This window comes from Anser cygnoides, chromosome 12 (genome assembly GCF_040182565.1).
Source record: "Anser cygnoides isolate HZ-2024a breed goose chromosome 12, Taihu_goose_T2T_genome, whole genome shotgun sequence".
Lineage (NCBI taxonomy): Eukaryota > Metazoa > Chordata > Aves > Anseriformes > Anatidae > Anser > Anser cygnoides.
The window spans coordinates 20,370,446-20,392,560 of NC_089884.1; the positions used below are offsets into that span (position 1 = coordinate 20,370,446).

Consider the following 22,115-nt stretch of genomic DNA (forward strand, 5'->3'; position numbering starts at 1 on the left):
ATGAAGCCAGAAATTTCTCACCTGTTTCAATCTAAAAATACAAAAAGTTTATAAGACAAATTAATTGTACATATAGAAAACAAATTCTATTCTCTCCGAAGTTTTACCACACATCACAATCCTTAAAATGGAGGCTCTGCACTTCAAAGAAATTCTGACTGAGACAGAATACAAAGAACATTTTAAAATAAATTAAAAAAAAAAAAAGACAACCAGAGATGAAATAAAGAAAGTCACATAATAATAACAGAGAATCAGGAAGAAGGAAAAAAAAAAGGTTTCCTTTAAAAAAAAAATCACGTATGTAACACTTCTTCAATCTTTGTTGTAGTGTAGAAGCCCTTTTGACAGTAAAAGATAAGAGAGTATATAGTATATACATCAACTTTTAGTTAGAAAACCTGTAGCATTTTCAGGAAAAAACAAAACAAACAAAACAACAACAAACAACTTTTAGGTGGTTTCTCTGGAATGAGGTCAGCACTCTTACACAAAGTTGAAGTGACCAAGTCGTCTTCTCATACCTCAGTCCAAGCTACTAAATCCTTTTTAATGAACTAACAGAAAGAGAACCCTCTTAGCCTTTTTCCTTCTTTATACTTAAATTATACAATGTCATGAGAGAGGTTAATAGTTTATGAGAGAAAGTGAAGTTGGTCAGTAGTGACACATGGCAGAAGGATTAATGTAGGACTTCAATATTTTAACAAAACACAATAAACCCAAAGAATACAATGAACCCTCAAAACAAGGCGATTCTTTGAGGCCACACAACCTGGAAGATGAGATCCTTGGCTCAAGGAGGCTTAACTTGGCAGACTTCACCAGAACCTAGAAACTCCAAGCTGATCGAAGGCAAGGAGCTAGGATCTACAAACTAAAAGCTTTGGGCAGTCAAGAACCAACCTCAGTATGAAAAAAAGGCCTAGGAAATGAGCTTCAGATGCTCAGCTAGGAGCTGAAAAGGCAGAACAGACTAGCAGAACTCCACAGCAGCATCACAGTGAAACTGAGTTTTCCATGAATTGTTTCTATTTTAACAACTCAGGATTTGAATAAAGCAAATTATTCCATTAGATATATTAATAAATTTATTTTAAAAGTAATTAGACACTCTAGCCATAATACTGCGCATAAAACAAGTATCTGATCGAATACTAGTTCACAATGCAGGCAGATGGGAGGATTTCAGCATTTTTCTTTTCTACCTTATACTTAGTATATTCACTTTTTAACAGTTATCTCTTCCCATAGCCTCAAGGTCCATAGCTACTGTGAATATTTTTGGTATTAGTTTAATAACGCATTATTCCTTTGGTGCCATCCAATAGGCTATGTTCTTTTGCATATTATGTTTTGTTTAATTTAAAAAAGGAACAACATATGTTCTGCAATACAGAGAGCAAAACCACAGATGCATTAACGCAAAGCTTTCTTCCATATTTTTATATAAAAATATAACAGCACAGATTTCTGTGTTTACTGAATTTATACATATATAAAACAGACCAGTACTATCAGACAGCTAATTAAAATGGTGGAAAGAAAACAGTTATGCTGGATTAAAGTGCTAGGAATTTAAGCTTATGGTGTAGAAGTCTATCAGAACAGATACTGTATTGCACACTCCAAAGCAGATTTCCCTCGAATAGTATGAGATAAGACTCTAGCAAAAACCTTTTGGGCTTCTTTTCCATTGAATATTAGAACAATTTGAGTATTGCTTATATGTAAAGTAGTCTTATTCTCAGGAATTCTCGAACACTAGAGAAGTCACTCAAAGTAAGAAGGAAATAGAGAGCTACATATACAGAAAGTGCCTCTTGTACCAGTTTGCTACTGGAAAACAGGTCAGTTAAATACCTCTCTGACTATATAGGAAAACAATTTCCTTAGCTTTACTCTATTTATAGAAGTGACCTCTTAAAACACTTGTTGTGCACACACATGCAACCTCAGAAAAACCTCAAAAAATAGCCACAATGCTATAAATCGTAATAGGTATAACAACCATACAAGCTTTATTTCACCCCCTCTGTAATATAAGTTTTAGTTATAGTAACTTTAACCTCAATGTTTTCCTTACAGAAAAACTTTACCTACAAACATTTATGTGTTATCAAAACCTTTGCAAGCTGAAAACAACTCTTCGTTCCTACTGAAGAGAGGCTTTTTGTGTGTCACCCATTGTTAAATAGACTCAGGTGTGCACTGAAACAATTACAGCTTCTCCCACCACCACAGTCACTTGCCTCTAGACAAAGGAAATCAGACAGCCTTGTAAAGCATTTATTTGCTGTACCTAGACAATTTCTTTAAAAAACTCTACCTCCAGAACAAGAGATTGCTAACTTAACTCAGGTAAGTAGGCACCTTACGTTTTCCTGTATATATTGTAGGAGATGGCAGTGGGGAGACTTCCCTGTTTTATTCTACTGTAATAGAGCTGTGATTTAAAATGTTAATCTCTATAATCCCAATTTTAGCTATCTATATGTTTCTATAGCAGAAATGATAACTTACTCTGTCTCAACTGTTATTGAATCCTAAATAATTTTAACCATTATTGTAGCTATAAGGATAGTAGGCTTGGAACTTCTTGCTTTTGAGAACCTTAATGCAGAGCAGGTACTGGCAACCACCCTTCCAGGTACAGAAACAAGAGAAGGATTGGGAGGATCAGAATTGTAATAAACACATCTCCAGGAACAATCTAGGTAAAAGAAGCAAACCTAAAATGTTGCTTATTAAGAGGCACTATAATAATGCTTGCAAGTCAATGCAGCAATATATTTATTTCTTTAAGAAATACCCTTATTTATGTATCTAATCTTCAATGTCACCTACTCACATAGTTACAGCTAGGTAATAGCAACTAGTAAGGTGCGTTTCATCAGTGAAACTAGAATGAACTTGTGCTCTGTTATAAAGCAAGCTTCACTCAGGCTGATTTGAATGAATAAAAGTTAACTTCGTTATATTTTGCAAGTGTTTTTTGCTTAAACAAAAGCAGATAAGAATCTGAGAGATCACATCTCATAGCTTGTTTCTTATAAAATCTTGTCTAGGGAATTCCATTGTTTAGCAACACAAGTACAAAGCATATACATTTTGAGCACAGATGGCTTCCTAACTGAGCACTCACTTGTTTTCATTACTGCGCTCTAATATCACAAATCTTTCATATTTACTATGTTCAGTTGCTAATACGCCAGACAAGTCACCTTTTTCTGAACAAACTAGGAGTTACTTCCAAGTGTAATAGTGAGTGAGCGAGCCCACACAGCATATTTTTGAATGTTAATGCCAGTTCAAGCAACTTGAGACAACGTACAAACATTTAGTGGCAGCAATATGGTTACAAATCTTCTAAAGGCTACCATAGGCAAGCAGTTGGAAATAACAGTAAAAACATCCATGGATAAAATCCTTTATAGTTCTAGTTCTTTTTCTGCAAAAAAATGGACAGTTGAACAGTTCAATCTGAGTACTGGGGAGGGTAGAAACCAAATAATTCCATTACAGAATCAGGAGAGCTAACTTGGAAGAGTGGGATCTGTGCAAAAGCCATGAAGCTCTTTAGTTATCTATCATGAAAGTGTACGTTTCTCTTAGAGTACTGGGGAAAAACTAGACAAAGGCATTGCAGTAAGCATTAGGCAACCATAGTGATATTTATGGAAGCTCTCCTGATTATCTCCGACCTCTGTGGCATTAATAAAGGATTTGCTTGTCATATTGCCTTAACACTATTATGTACAGACCTTTAGAATAAAGATTGGTTTGGCCTGTATACTAATGTTGTTACAACTTCTACAGGAAATGCAGTTATGCCTTGAATTTGTTCAAATATGTAGAGAATGACTGCATTCACCTCATCTGTCTACCTGAAAGGTAGGTTTAAAAATATATCTGAGTTGAGTGCAGTCAACTGTGGTGAAAGTAACTGCTTCTATACTCTCAGTCACCTTTAGATATACTTAGTTTTCTCTCTGTTGCTACGGTTTTAATATATAGTTAGTGTATACATAAGGGAAAACAGTAAACAAGTACTGGAATCTGGGGCAATGGCTTTTGGGTTGCAGATCACTTATGTAACCACTTCCTCTAACACAGGAAAACAGACTAGTACTTTCTATTCTTCTGAAGTAGATCAAATCACATTATACCTAGTGTTGATGCAGCAAAAGCAAAGACAAGACAGAATGTCACAGTACAGAACACAGAGCAATTGCACTCTTGCTCTTTCTACAGGTATAAAAAGGAAGAAAACTGACTTGTTCTGTACCACTTGCAGTTAGAGATTATTCTAACTGGTAGTGCACTGAAGCTCGTCTACATAAACTTCATTCTCCTATGCTGTTGCTTATCCTTCCAACAATTCCATTGTCATCACTCTTTCCTAATGTAGCCTTACAAGTGCTCTGTCCATAACCTACTTCACGTGACTTGTCTTGCATTTTGACCTTGGTATTCCATAATCTAGACTAAACTCCTAGATTTAATTTTGCTCTGTCTGTAAGGTATCATTGTAACTTATGCTGTTAAAAAGAATAACCCAGTTTAAAGTTTTGCAGAAAACAGCAGCTCAGTTGTGACTACTTGTTCATTTAAGCCATTTTCAAACCCCAGACATCAGGTCACCACCTTAGCACACCAAAATGTAAATAATACAGTAGGCAGGTCAAATAAAAATCACATCAAAATGTGCAGACAAGGGGCAATGAAACGTTTAAAACATCCAACATTTCAAAAGGACATACACCCTGTTAAATTCTGCTGACCTAACACAGATGATTACAGCACTCTAGGTCCAATGGCAGTTCTGCAATAGTACCTGCCTCTTGCCTCTGGTCAAGAGTGGCCTTTTGGGCCTTCTCTTCTAGATGTGCAAAGCCTGCATGCTTGCTCCCAAGGGGCTAGGATGGAAGGATTAAATCAGGCAAAAAGGGGTGTAAGATGATATTTTGGTCCCTGAATAAACTATACTACTGTAGTACAAACGCTAATTGTGGGGGAACCCTGCTGCCTATAAGTGAAATATTCAGTACCTACGACTGTGCGTGTGCCATTCCTTCATGACTTCATGAAACCAGAGTATGCTGTACAGAGCTAAATAAAGTGGCTTGTCAAACTGGATGATGAAGCATCCTACATTCAAATACCCAGAAAGGCAGCAACAGTTCATGTTGCAGTCAACCTTCTGTATGTCTTTCTTTTAATTGACTTAATTCTTAGAAATTGACAGTAATCCTATCTAAGCAACTTAAATTGTAAAGTTTGAATCCAAGGTTTTTCGATTCTGGGTGCATGTGATGCATAGTTTAGGCTTTGAAACCTAGAAGGCCTATGCATTATGTTGAAATACAAAATGTATGTTTAAATGTCTTTCTGAACTCCGTGGCTTAAGACGTATTTAATGAATTCTACATCACTTGGACTCAATTTAAAGTATTCGCTATGCAGAAGCAGCTTTGTGTAAATACTGCCATAGGAGGAAGAAAACCAAAACTTACAACTCCAGCATCCTTGTAAATTTCTGCTTCTTGACAAGCTTGATCAATGATTTGTGTCAACGGAAGAGAACTTCTTGGTGTCCCTGCAAGAACAACATTGTTTACCCCAGAGCAAGCGCAAACTGATACCACAGACAGTAACAATTTTCTGGTAAAACAGCTATAGGGACTGGCACGCTGAAATAGGGAGAAGTGTCAGACTTGGCTGCTGTATCTCTTTGTGATGTGCCTTAATGGCATCTCTTTCCTTAGCTGAACTTGACAGATTTGCTGTAACTGTTTAGTTCCTAAAACTAATTTGCAAACTTGAAGAGTATCTGTATAATATCTTATTGTACCATGTCTGTTTATAGCTTGTTAATCCTGTACTTACTACAGCTTATCTCATGTTAGTGATGCTCCATCCAATGCTATGGCAAGACCTGACCTCTAGGTCAGCAGAATACCTATGTTAATCACCAATTAATATTAAATCAGTTGAAGTAATCTTCCATTCTGGTCTGCAAGGTGGACGTTATCTGATCTGCAGCATAAGAACTTCACGACAGAAATGAGCATGCATGGATTTCCTCGGGATTCCGTGCTAATTTTAAGGGAAATTCATTGAAGTCTTTTCTGATGCTCGGTTCCTACAACCAGGCGCTGAGGTGAGGGCTGTGACGAGCTCGGTGGCAGCACCGTTGGATGGTCACACCTCGCGGCGAGCCGGCCACAAAGCCTGCAGGCCGGGGAAACCGGAGCGTGGCAGCGCCTGGCAGCGGGCTGTCAGGAGGCCGGCCGGCTGCTGCGGGCTGCCCCGAGCCGCTGAGGGGCGGCCGAGGAAGGAAGGCGGGCTGCTGCCAGTCCGGCGCTCCCTCAGCCTCCCGGAGCTGCACGGAGCTCCACCCCCATCCAGCCCGTCCCGAGCCTCATTTGCCATATTGCCTCACCTTTCCCCTTTACGAGCTCGCCACCGCCTTACCCACCGGCTCCTTCAATCCCCGACCCGCGGGGAGAGGAGATGGGCGCCCGCCGGGCCGGGCCCCGCCGCTTACCTGGCAGCGCTCCCACATGCACTACGCCGAGCACCGCCGCCTTCAGGCGCCCGAAGAGCCGCAGCCGCCCCATGCCCGGCGGGGAGGGGACGGAGGGAGGGGAGAGGCGGGGCGGGCAGGGCATGGCGGCGGCCCGGCCCCCTCTGACCTCCCGCTGAGGACACGCCGGGGCGGGCGGGGAGCCGCGTCCCGTCCCGTCCCTCCGGGGCGGGGGTTCCCCCGCGGCCGCGGCGCTCCGGCCCGCCCCGCGGTCCCGCCCCGCCGGCCCGGCCCCGCAGCCCGCACCCCCGGGACCCGGCGGCGGTGGCGGAGCGGCACCCCCCGCAGACCCCGCCCCGGCCGGGCGCCGTCCCCCGGTGTCTGGGCGCGGGGCCACGTGTGCGGGCGGGCGGAGAGGCGGCCCCGCAGCCGCGCGTTTAAATGTCCCGCTCGGCGCCGGCCGCGCTGTGCGCAGGGACGGGAGCGGCCGCGCTGTGAGGCAGGAGGCGCCCAGCGGAGCCCGCCCGCGCCGCGCTCCCGCCCTGCCCCAGCGCCCTGCCGCCGGGCGGGCGCCGCCGAGCTCCCGGGCGGCCGCCGCGGGTGGGTGGGTGGGTGAGGGACGGAGGCAGGGAAGGAGCGGCCGGGGGTGCCCCGCCGCCCCCCCGGGGTGCCCGGCCGCAGCCTCCCGCCCCGCCGCCGGGCCTTTGCGCGGCCCTTTGTGAGGGCTAGGGCCCGGTTGGCGGAGGCCTGCGCGGCGGCTCCCTACCGGCCCCTGCCCTCGTGGCCCCTGCCCTCACGGCTCCCTCCCGTCCCCTCGCAGGGCCGCTGCTCGCCTCGCCTCGGCCCGGCCCGGCCCGACCCAGGCAAGGCACCATGCGGCGGGAGAGGTGAGTCTGCCCGGCCCGCGCGGGGCTGGGGCTGCCTAGGCCGAAGTCTCCATTAGGCGAACCTGGGAGGAGGCTCCCCGCGGCCGGGCTCCTTCTACTTCTTGTTTCTTGGCAGCGACTTCGCGGAGGAGAAGGCCCCCGCCAAGGGGGAAGGGGGTGCTGAGGGTGCCATGCGAGCCCGCAAGAGGAAAGCTGATGTGGCCACGGTGAGTGCAGGCCGGGGCAGGAAGCATGGCTCGCCCTGGCCCTCGCAGGCCAGCTCCTGCCCAGCGGTGTGCCCTGGTCTGTGGGCTCCTGCGTCCTTCTGTTGGGTGGCTGGCGACCATGTGGTGGTTGGGGTGCTCGAGGGGTGGTCTGTCACAGGGCTGTGGTCCCAAAGGATCTGGGTGTGTGTTGCAGCAGTGGATGGTGGTTTGTCCCATGGTTTCTGCTCCTAATACTGTATATTTCTTTTTGTAGTTCTTACAGGATCCTGATGAAGAAATTGCCCAAATGGAAATGAATAGAAAAAAGCAATATGAAAACCAGGTAACTGATTTGGCCTTAGGTCATGCTCCTGCATTCTCACTTAACTCTAGTGTTATTTTGCAGTACATTAATACTGTGAGCACAATGCCACAGATATGCAACTACCATGTGCTGTATTGCAGTGGCCAAGAGGGCTACCAACCCTGGCTGATGAAGAACACAAAACACTTCAGTTCATGCAGCTTTGGAGTCTGCAAGAGACAAGACCTGTATTGGCCTAAACCCGTACATTAACACTCCCAGCTGTCCCGGGAGTGCACCTTACAAAAGCCTTCATATGCATTTAGTTCCACATGATGGGACTCCACATTCTCTTATTTAGAGACCTGCAGGTATATGGTGCTTTTCTTATGTACCGTATCTTGCAGGCCGAAGCATGAGGCATTTTAGCACACAAACTGAGTCATGTTTTAGACTGGTCTTTTTGCAGCTGTGTCTATGCTTACAAATCACCTGGGAGAGAGGAAAGATCACTTGTTCCTTTCACAGTCAGCTCTGTTCCCATTGGCAAGTGTCTTTATGAGGCTGACAGAGTACTAGAAGTTCATGATTAGAACCTTGAGGCTTGTGCTATCAGATGCTACTGTGGTGGTGAAGTAGGCTTAATTTTTCTGTGGATAACTTTTAGAAAGCCGCTTAAGCTGTGGCTAAAGGACTTAAATCAGGCCACTCAGCGGAGGTTAGTAGTGACCAGGGCCAGTCTTTCCAAATAGGACACAGAATGTTCTGAGTGACAAAGTCAAAATGGACTCCACTAGCATCCTCTAACTCCCTTAAGTGCCCTTTTAATATTCTTCAAATCTGACATGCTCTGGATATTGGTATTTATATTGGATGACTATGTTGGTATACGGTGTTGGAAGCATGATGCATTCGTATATTGAGATGCGTGCTCTAAATAAAAGAGCAAGATTAGCCTACTTTCTGAAGTAGTTTTATTCCATTTTTTTTTCTTCCTGTGTGTACACACATGCTTGCTCACTCTGTCGCTAGGACTTCAGCCAGTTAATGCACATGCAGAGTGATACTTAAGCTGCAAAAGTCATGATCAGGGAGTACAGACCATACTCATTTGGTACGCAAGGCTATGCATAATGTGGCACATCTAACCAGAAGTGGCAGCTGGAAATTCTAAGACTAAAGTGCTACCATAACAGATGGGCATCATTGTTTGGAATGGCCTCTGCTTGTTGCAACTGCGTATACTAGTTATCAGTCAACATATTAAGCAGGGCTCAAATGGTGAGCATTTAATGAGGGGATCTCTCCTTCCCTTCTGTCTTTCTTTTGTGCAGTATATTAAACTAATTTCTCACTTCTGACAAGGAAGAGCTGTCTGTCCTTCACCACAGTTCTTTACCAAAAGATTCATTCTGTTTGGGCTGAGCAAAGGCTTCTCATATGTGTTTATTGCATAATAATAAGGTATTGTTAAAAAAAAAAAAATATTGTGGACCCAATCCAGGAAAATGGTGGAAAGAAACTTGAAATATATTTTGCATATATCGATCTTCAACTTTTAAAGTAGAGATTTCCAATTTTGTGGGTTTTTTTTTGCTTTTTTTTTTGTGTGCTGCTATTAAATGTTATTTTCAGGAATAACTGGTATATTGAAATGTAGGTAATTTAAGTAATTGATGTCCAAAATATTTATTTAGGAATTTCTCAAGTTATGCATAGGATACTGGTGGGAATTTGGCTCTTTGGTTCTGTAAAACAGATAAAAATGGATACCTGTGTATCAGGCCCTACATAGAGGAGTTTTTTTGTTGTGACAAAGTAGCCAGATTGTTACAGATCTGTTTGAAAAAGCTAACATTTGGCTGCACAGCAGCAGCTCTTCAGTCTATGGTGGGACACAAGCTATTCTCTGATACAAATTGCCATGGGCCACTAATGAGAATATGTTTATGGTTCCAGCAGCAGTATAGCAGGCTTGTATGATAGCCAGTGAGGTAGTTATTCTGTTGAGGCACAACAATTCTAAAATGCAAGTAGCTATAAATCCACTGCAGCATATACCACATGACTTCTACATTAAATAAATTGTTTACTGACACTAGGTTATACATAAGGCAAAATATCATAGTCACATTCCACTTGACGGCATCTTCATAGTCAATTCATTAGTTTGCTTCTGTTGAACATAAGGCCTGAGTTCTTAATTAGGATGCCGTTACCCTTTATGTGATGAAAGGGTGGCTATATCATCAGGTTTGTGACAGCAGAATATTGCATAAATTCTGTGTTTGATTTCACAGAAGTGGCACTGCTGTAATTCTACTAGCAATTCTCATATTAATTCTGGCTGCTTTCTGTGGACACATGCACTTCCAAGGCTCTGTGTAAAACAAAATTCATCTAACTAGATTAGAGTAATCCATGCAATTATGATTCAAAGAACATGGTCTCCCCAATCTAGAGTGGAGAATGGAAACTAGAAGTGGTAAGAAGTCTTGAGATGGAACTAGCTAATGCTTTGAGTTAGGAGACAGAGCAAACTTTCCAGAAATAGTTTTGATCAGTTTCTCACTAGATATTTTTCCAGAATCCAGTCTTACTGTTGTCAGAATGTTCTAACTGATTTGAAAAATATCTCCTGAAAAGATTCTTTAAAAGATTCTATGAACGGGGGGGGGGGGGGGGGGGGGGGACGACACCACAAATCTTTGAACAAGCATGTTAGCAATGCTAACCATATCCAAATTGAGAGCTTGACGTTGGCCTAATGTAGGGCAGGATGATATTCAGACCATTTTGAAAATTAAAAGTACCAGAATCTCCTGTGCTATTCAAAAAGAATGGGAACAATCTAATTATGTGAGTTATTCTTTTCTCTCCTCTTTTTTTGATACTTCTGGAATCCCTTTCTAATGGCAAAGAAAAGCCCTATGCTTCAACCTCTAATGCTTCCTGTGAGTGAAAAATGGCTCGAATTATAGCTCTTACTGTTTCTGATGGGCAAAGTAAGGCTGCAGTCTAGTAGTTGATATTGATGTCTGTTAAGATGCTATTTTTTGGAGTGAGACCAACAGACCTTTCCCACTCCTATGCAATCTAGTATCTTTGTTTTCACTTCTCAAAACATCTAAGAGGCTCTTGAACCCTGATTTGTTTCCTTATAGAAGATTGTGAGTAGTGAAATCTCTCTTAAATCAATTGCCATTGTTGTTTCCTTGTAGTATGTGTGATATCTACTTTGGTAAAGAACTCTGTGGAGCAAAACCCATTTATTTTACATATTACTGGTGTAGTAGATACCTTTAAATATTATAATTTACGGCTTTTCTGTTGGTTTGCTGATTAACTGATAAGACAGTGCTTCTCCAAAAGCTGTTGGCAGCTGGGCTTGTCATGCAGCTGGGAGGACAAAGTGTGTCTAAAGTCTAGCTGTGAGGGAGGGCAAAAATTAACTTAAAGCAATGCTAATGTGACACTTATTCAAATTTAAGTTCATAAGAAATCTTACATTTTTATGATAAAGATTCTACTCTGTCTTTTTCCCTTCTATGCCGCCTAAATTAAATTACGGAATTGGGTGAGTATGTAGCTATGGGCTACATACTATTGGGTAGTATGTAGCTATGCTATGTTTGAACGTAGAAATCCAAGAGATTGAACTACCTATCTATCTCACGGTATAAATCAGTCATAACTATGAGTGAACTGTGGCTTTCATTTCTGAAGTCAGTGGTTTCTGTTTCTGAAGCTGGTGCTAGGAGGTAGCCATTTTGTTGGAAAGTGATGTCACTTGTAGCAAGGACAGGGCAAAAATGAGGTGTGGAAGCTTCTTTGAGAGGGGCAAAATTTCAGGTAGAGCGTTTTGCTTGCTGACATCTTAAAGATTCCTTATTTTTTTAATGGAGTATATTAGGAATATTGTTAAGGATTTCTGTCCTTTTATTGCTGCAGAATAGATCACTGCAGCAAGATGGCTGACTTTTACACTTAAAGAGAAATGCTGAGTTTTGACTTGCTTATGCATGGTGAAATGGGGCTGGCTTTGCAGTCTACAGTGAAATAAAAGAAATAGTATTTTTCTGGGGAAATGTGAAAAGTGCATACCCATGGCTTCTTTAACAACGTTAGCCAGGAGGAAAGTAACTCAATGTACATTCTGGTCCAAATCAGAGAAAAAGGCTATGATAGGTTCTGATGTCTGATGTTTGCAGGCCTTGGCAAAATTCTCTATGTGAAATGGTTGAATTGATGCTTTAGTGGCAGTTGCTTAACATGTACTTGCTTTATTCATGAAACAATTTGATCAACTGAAGTGTTTTATTTTTTAACAACATAACACTACACAAAGAATAAGTAAAAGGAAAGTTCTATAAACTACTGTTTTGCTGTGTTCATTGTCAAGGATGTTTCACAGGGAACCAAGAACTTCAGGCATTCTGCCTACGTATTGCTTACCAGAAGTTCTGACCTTGTATTTGTATAATTACAATCAGAAATTAGATTTTCAAGTTGCATCTGCTTATTCTTTACCTGAAGGCAAAATGTGACATGACAATACAAGACACTGTCTTAAATATCCTTCCACAGTATAGTTATGGTCCTTCAAAAGCAAAACAAGATAAATGTTCTTCAGATTTAGTTGCAAACTTTGCTGTGAAAATGAGCAACACCTTTCTGCTCCACTAGAGTCCTGTGTCCAGTTCTGGGCTCCCTGTTACAAGGGAGACTCATAACTAGATGAGTACTGGTGAGAGTCCAGGGAAGGCTCCCTAAGATAATTAAGGGACTGGAACATCTCTCTTAAAGGCTGAGAGAGATGGGACCCTTCTGCCTGGAGAACAGAAGGCTCAGGGAGGATTTTGTCAATGTATATAAATACCTAAGGGAAGATACAATAAGATGTCTCTGGGCACCACTGAAAAGAGCCTGTCTCCAAGACGAGAGGCAATGGGCACAAAATAAAATGCAGGAGGTTCTGTCTGAACTTCAGGAAATTCTTTTCTACTGTGTAGGTGACCAGAGCACTAGAACAGGTTGCACAGAGAGACTGTGGAGTCTTTCTCCTTGGAGATACTCAAAAGGTGTCTGAATGTGTTCCCGAGCAACCTGCTGTAGATAGCCCTGCTTCAGTAGGAGCACTGGGCAAGATGACTTCCAAAATTCCCTTTCAGCCTCTGTGATTCTGTACAGTTTAAAGAATTAATCACGGTTTCTGTCATAGTTTCTTTCCAACATCTATCATCTATTTGTAGCTAAAATTATTATTTTAAAGTCATAGTGTAAAATCTTTTCTCTCATTTAATAGCCGTCCTGGAATAACATTAACAAAGATCCCCATATGCTGATTCCTACTCCAGATAAAGATGATGATCCAGTTGGTGTTGATTACTCTCACTTCATACATCTAAATGTTGCTCCAACTAGAGCTTCACCATTACCAGTTCTGGGGTAAGTCTGCTGTTTTGCTACTGCTTGTCTGTCTTTTTGTCTTATGACTTGAGACTAAACATATTCCTCTGTCTTAGCTGGGCCAACAGAGATGATGTATGGAAAAACATGATAAACAAAGAGGATACATATGTGAGGGATAAACTTTATATGCAAAGGCACCCTCTCCTGCAACCTAAAATGCGAACAATTCTTCTAGACTGGCTAATGGAGGTGAGTTTTTCTGTGCTTGTGAGTATTTCAAATGAGCTTTTGCTGAAGTATGCTGTAACTGCCATGACTACTGTTCGTGATCTTTGGATAATCCATTATCACTAGACACTTGTCGTCATCTTAAGTTCATCAATGAATAGCACCAAATTACAAAACATATATTTATGTATACACACAGTGAATTGAGTTGACGGTGCATGAACTGACAATGTATTCTGATATTCATTTAGATTAACAGTGTATAATAATCAATTAGTCCCTAACGCTCTCCAATGTAAGCTTTTTAAGTTCATGCTGCAGAGAAAACCTGCACAGATGATTATGCAAGTTACTGTAAGAAGGAAGGGGTGTTGCATTAGAGACCAGATGCATCTCACAACATAGAATCATAGAGTGGTTTGGCTTGGAAGGGACTGTACAGACCATCTAGTTTCAACCTCCCTTCCATGGGCAGGGACACCTTCCACTAGACCAGGTTGCCCAAAGCCCCATCCTGTCTGGCCTTGAACTTTTTCTGGGGATGGGTCAACAACTGTTCTGGGCAACCTGTTCCAGTGCCTCACCACCCTCTGAGTAAAGAATTTCTTCCCTATATCTAATCTCAAATCTACCCTCTTTTAGCTTAAGGACATTACCCCTTGTCCTCCCCTGAGTGCATTACCCCTGCACTCCCTGATAAATAATCCCTCTCCAGCATTCTTGTAGGCCTCCTTTAGGTAGGCTGCTCTAAGTTCTCTGGGGAGCCTTTATCTGTTACTGACTTGTAGAATGTACTGCAACCCCACTGTCTGTATGGGAGTTGTTTTTTTTTTTTTTGCTGCTTGAATGACTTGCTGACATAGTCTCTGTTCTTCATTCTAAAGCAGTTGTGAGAATTTTCTCTTTTAAGGTGTTGGAGTGATGCATGTTAGTGAATATGAGGAACTGCAGTTCTGACATTATTAGAACACGTGTGTTTCTTAAAAGGGCTTTCACTCTAATCTGTGTTTTTTTGAGGAGTTACTGTAGTGGCAGTTGTCTCGTGAGTCAAAGGAAATTGCTTAGCTTCTCCTCTTAGTGAACTTGTTAGTTCTCAGTATCAGTGAAGCAGAAACCTAATATGAATTTTATGTCTAGGTCTTGGATTTTTTTAATGCATCTGCTTTTGACTCTCTAACACTGTTTTTGACCTTTTTAACCTCTGATATCTCTCTAGGTTTGTGAAGTCTACAAGCTTCATAGAGAAACTTTTTATTTAGCACAAGATTTCTTTGATCGGTTTATGGCAACGCAACAGAATGTTGTAAAAACACTATTACAGCTTATTGGGATCTCTTCTTTATTCATAGCAGCAAAGCTTGAGGTAAGTATCTCCAGCTTTTACCTAAAAAAAAAAAAAAAAAAGTAAATGGATAGACAGCAGACTTATTACACACTAGATGCATTTTGGCAAGCTTTATGGAGCTTGATGCTATGATTTGAGTGGGAGACAAAAAAAAAATTATTTTCAGAATTCCTCCTAAATTTTAGAAGTGGTTAAAGTTAAGACTAGCTAACATCGCATTATCTATCTTTAATCCTAAAAGAATAGTTTCTTCAGTGTTAGGATAAATCTAATGTTTTTAATTGTTGTTGCTAAATGAATTTTTGGCTGGCTGCTCTGTACAGAGACCACTTGTTGCAATTCTACTGTCAGTGGAGTATCTACCAGATAATATAGTCTAAGTTATTCCGTGTTTACTGGAACAAATTGAACAACTAAAATAGCAATTTTTAAGTTCTCACTCTGTCTTCTAAGAGGCATATTCATTCAGTCTATTCTTAAGCACAAAGTATTTTGCTTCTAAACCATTAGACTTCATTAGTGAACTCTGTTTAAGGTGAACCTTACACTTGTTGAGCAGTTAGGCCAAGTTGTCTCCTCAGGTTAAAAAGCAGCTCAGTTCTAATGGTAGGATTTGAGGAGTTGTGTGATCTGTTCCAATCCATGCAGTATCTTTTGAAGCTAACCTTGGACCAGCAATATATCTCAGCTTCTGTGTTAGCAGTAACCTTAATGTGGAAAATCTAATAAGGGTAGTGGTTGCATTGATACAGCTACTGCCTTTAACTGTCCACTGGAGCTTCTATTGGTAATTGGTATTGGTCTGCAACTTGCAAGACCTGAGGTTGTTAGTCAAACAGTTTTTATAAGGTTGTACACCCTGGTAGGTATACAAGTGTCTATGACCATTAGAGCTACACAACACAAAGGATAAAAGGGTGTATTTAAAAATAATAAATCTCAATGTCAATTATGATACCACCTCAGTGATGCTATAGTCGAACAATGAGTGCTGTACTGATCCATCAGAAGTGAAAGATGAAGACTAGGGGCAGAAAGGTTAAAAAATAAGTCTATGTATATTAAAGGCTAAGGAGAACAATGAGTTAGGATGGGGAGGTTGGTTCTTTTTTTTCCCCATCTGTCTTGAAATGCTGAAGTGGCAGTGGGTTGTTCTGCTTTTTAACCCATGGGACTAGTTACAAACTATTCCTCATATTGAATGCTTGATCTCCTATCTCTCAGGAAATTTATCCACCAAAGTTGCACCAGTTTGCCTATGTTACAGATGGAGCTTGTACAGAAGATGAAATCCTCAGTATGGAATTGATCATTATGAAGGTAATATTTCTAAGTGGAATTAGTTCTGCTTTAGGTTTTTAAAAAGGCATAGCATAATCAACTAAAAGCAGAGAGTCTCAGTTAATCCTAAGTGCTGGTAAGAGATTCAATTTCTAATTCAAAAATAGTGTCTTCTAGGTAACAAGTGATTTAAAGTATCCACCAATATATGAATATTTAACAGAAGTAATTGTTCATCAGCCCTGTCAATAGGAGGATGTACGGGAGAGGGTTAGATGGGCATGTTCCAAAGATGCCTTGACCAGCTGGAATCACAGTTTTCTATGTAGAGTAAATAAAGTTGCATGGTCTAAGTTATGAGTTCTTTACTAATACTGAAGTCTTGTGTATGTCTACTGTTTCAGGCTCTTAATTGGAACTTAAATCCATTGACAGTTGTATCATGGCTAAACATTTACATGCAAGTTGCGTATTTAAATGAGCTTTATGAGGTATTGTTGCGACAATATCCACAACAAATATTTGTACAAATAGCAGAGGTAAGGCTGATTTCATCCTTCAAATGCTCTTTCATCTGAAAAAAGTTGTTCTGCAATAGACTTATTAAACATCTGTCGTCTTGTAGCTCTTGGATCTCTGTGTGCTGGATATTGGCTGCTTGGAATATACATATGGTGTACTTGCAGCTTCTGCTTTGTACCACTTCTCTTCATCTGAGTTGATGCAGAAAGTTTCAGGTATGTAACGCTGGTATTTACAGACAGTCTAATTTATTTTCAAATATAAGCCTTAATTCAGGCGGATAAGCATGTGTCTTGTCTTCCAGGTTATGAATGGTGTGAGATAGAGGAATGCGTAAAATGGATGGTTCCATTTGCTATGGCTATACGGGAAGTAGGAAGCTCCAAACTCAAACACTTTAGAGGTATAGCTCCTGAAGACTTGCACAATATACAGACGCACATAAACAGCTTGGATTTGCTGGTACGTATGTGCACAATGAAGACAGAAACTGTCTTAAAATCTCCTAAATCTTGTTTCTTCTTTGGTTAGAACATACAGTAAGTTCAAGTGAAGCATTATCAGATTGAGACTGTGTGTGTGTGCAGATGGTAAAAGACATAAGGTGGTACTCTGGCTGCAGAATTACAGGGGAAGAGACCTGACTTGCAGTGTTTAGTACAAAAAGGTGATCATGATTTCAGCCTCATCTCGAAGGACAAATAATTACCCTAGAAATGGGAAGCATATTTCTGCCCACTGGGGTACTTCAAATATTGTGTATTAGACCTTTCTCTATAGGAAAAATGGGAAATAAAACCTTATCTGATGAAAAAATGAAAATAAAGACTGATCATTTGAGACTGATCTTGTGGGGCTGCTATGTGACGGTGGTTGACAAGAAGTTGAGCAATAGTGGTTCTTAATTTGAGAAACTTGCAAAAGATCAAAATCGTGTCCAACAATCATGCCTTTTAATCTACCTAATCTAAACAATCAGGCTTTTTTTCATATTTAGGTTATTTAATTGTAGTAGAAGTTAAACCTCTTACTGTTCAGTGGCTTCTAAATTTAGCTGTCTTGAAAATACAAATACTATAATGCTGACCATCAGATTCCAAAAGTTAATATTAATCTCTTGGGGCTCATTCACTGGCTATTGTGTATTGCATGTTTTTATCAGTTACTAGTATATATGCATTTCCAGATTGCTAACATATGAAGTTATAAAACACAGAATTATATTAATCTGTTGCATTGATATAGCAAAGTAAAGATTTTTTTCTCCCTTTTTCTGTGCTTTCAGGACAAAGCTCAAGCAAAACAAGCCATATTGGCTGAGCAAAATAGGACTTCACCTTTTCCCACTGGGGTCCTTACACCACCACAAAGTAGTAAGAAACAGTCTGCCGGACTGAAGCAGATGTGACTATACAAACTGTTGACAGACAATTTTGCTGAAGTGCCTGTTCTGCTGGTTCTAACTTCTGCTCCATTATGGAAAGGCTGCCAGTGAAGTTCATAAGCTTTTATGGAATCTGAAAAGGAAACCTTGCCTTTTTCATGACAGAAGATTTTTTTCTATTTGGAATATTTTTATTGAACGTTAAAATATTTTAAAGAAATGGATCAAGTACACCAGCCACTTAAAAGCACACCGAAGAGTGCTCCAAATGCTGCTATGGAGGGTGATGCTTGATGTGACCAACTATTCAGAAAAAGGGCTTGAAATTTAGATAAGTTACTGTGTCTGTGCCTGTTTGTCCTTTGGGTAATTGGCAGTTATACTGTTCCCTATTGACATATGGGCAAAATGTACTGTGGAAGACTACATTTCAAAGCCTTTTTTTCAAATGGTTGGCTTACAACCTGATGCCTTTTTAAAAACTCTTTATTGTAAATGCTGCTATGTCTCTGTGTATCCATTTTTAATAAAAATGCTGTCTAAGACAGCTGGTTTTATGTATATTCCTATTTTTCTTTTAATTATGGTCAGCTAAGATTTTTCAGACTGTGACCACTAGTAGCGTGGGAGTTGGGTGCAAAGAATATAGTAACTATCACTTTATTTATTTACCACTACTGGCTTACCAATGAAAGCATCATTTTTGGATACTAAAGATAAAATTTTCATGTTGGGCTAGTTAGATTTTCCTTATTCAGTTGCAAATGACTAGAGGGGATAATAAGTATGACAAGTATATGGGGAATCCTTCCCCAACACATGCTAATGACAAATGTGTTGGGAACTTCTTGAATCAGTGTGTCAGGATCGTTGTACTTAATAGCAAGAAGTGATCAGTAGGAAAGAAGCTTACGTTTAAAGAAAACAATTACTTAAACTTTGGGATTTCAGCATATTCTTTGACAATTAGTCACTTGTGCAAATTTCAAATCTGAATGTTGTGTGCCTTTTAATCTACAGTTTCATAGGAAGTGTTGTCCTTAATCTTTGTAACATCTGAGAATTCATAGTAAGACCATTTCTGGAAAGTCATGTTTCTGAAGAAAAGGGAAATAGATGTAAAAATGGTTGCTTGTTTTTCTTATGATGTTTGCTTTGAAGGACTGTTCAACAACACTGAAAACATCTGTGAGACTACTAGAGTTCACCATGTCCTGTAGATTGTGTAGATGCTAGAACATTTGTATATCTGGAAGCTCCTACTCTGCTGATGGTTAACTTTTCTAAATGCTAGTTTCCACCGAGGCTGCTTTTTTAAGTTATTCTCCCTTTCCCTTCTACCTGACCCAGTATTCTGATAAATGTTAAAGCTCTGATGTAATAAAAATGCCTACTGTAACTAATAGTAAGTGAATTATTTGGTGCTGCTGTTTTGTTTTTCCTTGTAACAAATGGTTATAAGTGATGTTATGTGATCAAGTGTAAATGTTAGCTCAACAAGTTTGCTGGTTCAGAGAAGTTTTCATTTTTTCAGAGTACTATATGTCCTAGACAAAGGAATTTTATATTTGTTCACTATCAAAAGTGTTTGTAACAGTGGAGGAGTTGTCAGGACACATTTTGGTACTTGTCCTTACATTTAGAATTCAAAACCCTGGGGGGGAGGCAGGGAGGACCTCTTCCTGGGACTTCAGTACTAGTTCTTCTGTTACTTCTGTGCTTAGTTGAAGGTCCATGTTTTTGTTTTTTTTTATAAAGTTTATAAAGTGTTTTTTTATAAAGTCGTTTTTAAACTGACTCCTTATAAACGAGAATTACACTTTATTACTTTTAACTTCAATAAAATAACTATAATAGTGTCACAGTTATGAATGCTAACTTTTAGTTTAAGCTAAAATAGAACTTTCTAGTCAATATCTATTCCTTGTTCTCTGGGCCGTGTGGGAAAACTATTTGCTAAACAGTTAAAATTCTTCACGTAACTGGCCTCTTTAAATCATATCTCCAATTTAGATGTTAATCCTGCTAATATGATAACTTCTTTCCACTCCCCTCAAAGGTCAACTTGCTTTATTTCTGTGAAAATGGTCTGTTCAGTGTGTGGAGATCTTGGCTTGGAGCTTTCCAGGTCTGAATGCAGCTGCACACCAGAGATTCTATACTTCCCCAGAGGGCTAACCTACTGTATTATTTATTTTCTTGTCCCTTTCTCACACAGCCGCAAACAAAATATTCTTAAAACATTGCTCTATGTGTAGATACTTATGTCTCTGTGCTTTCTAGGGTAGCTTTAAAGAAATTATGCACTAGTTGCTATAGAGTAAAAACCACTTTGGGGAAGAACAGTGGATGTTTTTTTAAGGGGATCTCTTTAAAGGAAAATACTTATTGCAGGAAAATAATTGTCCCTATAAAAAATAAAATAAAAACAGGAAGTTTTATCCCTATTTCTTTGCCTGAGAATCCTATTCTCATAGATTATCTCAAGTCATGAATCAGCCTGGAGATGGATTTTTGTTGGGTGGGCAGAAGCAAGTAGGCGTCTCTGCCTGAAGAGACAGGAGAAAAAGGGTTAGTGTGTTTTACAGGTGGGCTGAAGTTTGTGCAGCAGATGAGCTGACATGAAATAAGATGCTTCTGCAAGCTGCTTTGAACCTAGAGCACATTACCTGAAAGATGGGGGGAAGGATCCAGGGGAAGAAGGCCCCCAGGTTAACACATGATGCTGCTTACTGAAGACAGTACGTGCTCCTGGCACAGGAGCCTGGGGCTCGCAGGCTCTTGGGAATGGCAGGAAAACAATTCAGCTGTGCATTATTGTGCATTCTCTGGCTTGAAACTGTCTCCATTTAATAGCTATAGACTGGTGTAAAGCATGCTGGAAAAGAAATTGAATTCTGTGCTAACCCAGGTGGCATATGATTATCTTCCTCCTGCAAGGTTTGTCATAACTATGTATCAAAACCTCACCTTGGTCTGAAAGCTGGGGACATCGGAGGAACTTTGAGAGAAAAGAAAGTGCTAATTCTCTCTTACTGCTACTGTAAAATTGCCCTTGAAAGTTAGTGGTAGCTGTGATTGTATTGAAGGAAACGGCCCCAAATTATTGAGTGGAGGCTGTAATTGTGAGCTGGTCTTGGGAAACAGGAGCAATGGTGAATGGAAAGGATGAAAATGCATAGGTAGTACTATGGTTTTGTTAGATGCTAAGTTGCAGAGAATGCTGCAATTATCTAATGGTAGTTCACAGAAATAGCTCTCCTGCATGGTTTGTCTCCTACAGAACAGTAGGATCATCTGCCCAAGGCTGTCAGTTTCTAGGTCTCAGATCAGTATCTCCTGTTGGTTCTCAGCTTGGGAATTGCCCAAGACCACATGAGGCTCTCCTCCAGACTTCCGTGGGAATCGCACCCAGGGAGGGTACTGCAAGATTAGGTAAATGTGCACTGGTAAATAGTCAGGGGAGCAATATGCGGTGTGGTGGGAGGGATGGGCAATGCACTGGCTGTTATGGGATGGACCCACTTTACCTTGTTTGATGGTATAAATCCTCTCCTATTTCTGGGAAAGCGCTTCCTCTGGGCATTTAACGGCATGCATGTAAAGTATCACACATTACTCATCCATTCCCCTTCCAAACCTTCCTTCCCCACAACCCTGTCACCTCCAATAAATAAATAAATAAATAAATAAATAAATGGGAGGGAGAGAGATGGTGATACCAGCAGGGTATACTGTGAAATAACACAGGTTGACTCAGATTTTGTCTAGCCTTGAATTTGCTGGGAATTAAGCACATCTCCTTGCTATCAAGGTTGAGGTCAGCTTGACCTGAGCTGCTGCAGCCTCGATGGAGAGCTCTCCTGCTGGGCCTGGGCCCTGGCACCGAGTGCCATGATCACCATGCGTGGATCTGTTGCACGATGCTGGGTCAGGAAGCAGCCCTGCTTGCTTGCTGCAGCACTGCCTCTGCCCTCTCCCCTGCACTACCTGTGCCAGCCTGCAGACTTGCAAAGGGTGGCTTACACAAAGCCAAGG

General features: G+C 40.9%; 2 protein-coding genes and 1 long non-coding RNA gene across 7 annotated transcripts in view; 2 read left to right on the top strand and 1 right to left on the bottom strand.

Moving 5' to 3' along the window:
• Positions 1–6,738, bottom strand: part of LOC106039600 (uncharacterized protein F13E9.13, mitochondrial-like) — a 43,283-nt gene extending 36,545 nt beyond the window's left edge. For 3 of the 4 annotated variants that reach the window (XR_007166739.2, XR_010834538.1, XR_007166738.2), the window contains exons 1-2: positions 6,551–6,738; positions 5,517–5,599 (exon numbers count right to left, since the gene is read on the bottom strand). Coding sequence is in view for 1 of the 4 variants with exons in the window: in XM_048073306.2 (XP_047929263.1) it covers positions 5,517–5,599; positions 6,551–6,674 (207 nt within the window). In the remaining 3 variants the exon portion in view is untranslated. The remainder of the gene's footprint in view (positions 1–5,516; positions 5,600–6,550) is intronic. The other variant, XM_048073306.2, reaches the window with a different exon arrangement.
• LOC106039604 (uncharacterized) lies at positions 2,235–4,375 on the top strand. The gene is made up of 3 exons (XR_001209399.3): positions 2,235–2,361; positions 3,820–3,894; positions 4,255–4,375. It is a non-coding gene; the product is annotated as an uncharacterized lncRNA (long non-coding RNA).
• Positions 6,739–6,819: 81 nt separating the features above from the next.
• On the top strand, positions 6,820–19,652 carry CCNE1 (cyclin E1). 2 transcript variants are annotated; one of them, XM_067004421.1, is made up of 12 exons: positions 6,820–7,137; positions 7,350–7,416; positions 7,532–7,622; positions 7,876–7,944; positions 13,211–13,353; positions 13,431–13,566; positions 14,762–14,908; positions 16,115–16,210; positions 16,576–16,710; positions 16,797–16,908; positions 16,998–17,155; positions 17,979–19,652. In XM_067004421.1, exons 2-12 carry the CDS (start codon positions 7,403–7,405, stop codon positions 18,099–18,101), a joined length of 1,224 nt encoding a protein of 407 aa, XP_066860522.1. In that variant the 5' UTR covers positions 6,820–7,137; positions 7,350–7,402; the 3' UTR covers positions 18,102–19,652. The 2 variants fall into 2 exon arrangements, with proteins under 2 accessions (XP_066860522.1, XP_066860523.1); XM_067004422.1 differs by having other exon boundaries at positions 7,113–7,129.
• The last annotated feature ends 2,463 nt before the right edge of the window (positions 19,653–22,115 follow it).

Excerpts from the sequence above, each read along its gene's own strand:
- CCNE1 (XM_067004421.1), top strand. Across the intron at positions 7,945-13,210 it reads AAAAGCAATATGAAAACCAG|CCGTCCTGGAATAACATTAA; the intron begins GTAACTGATTTG and ends CTCATTTAATAG. Across the intron at positions 16,711-16,796 it reads TATTTGTACAAATAGCAGAG|CTCTTGGATCTCTGTGTGCT; the intron begins GTAAGGCTGATT and ends GTCGTCTTGTAG.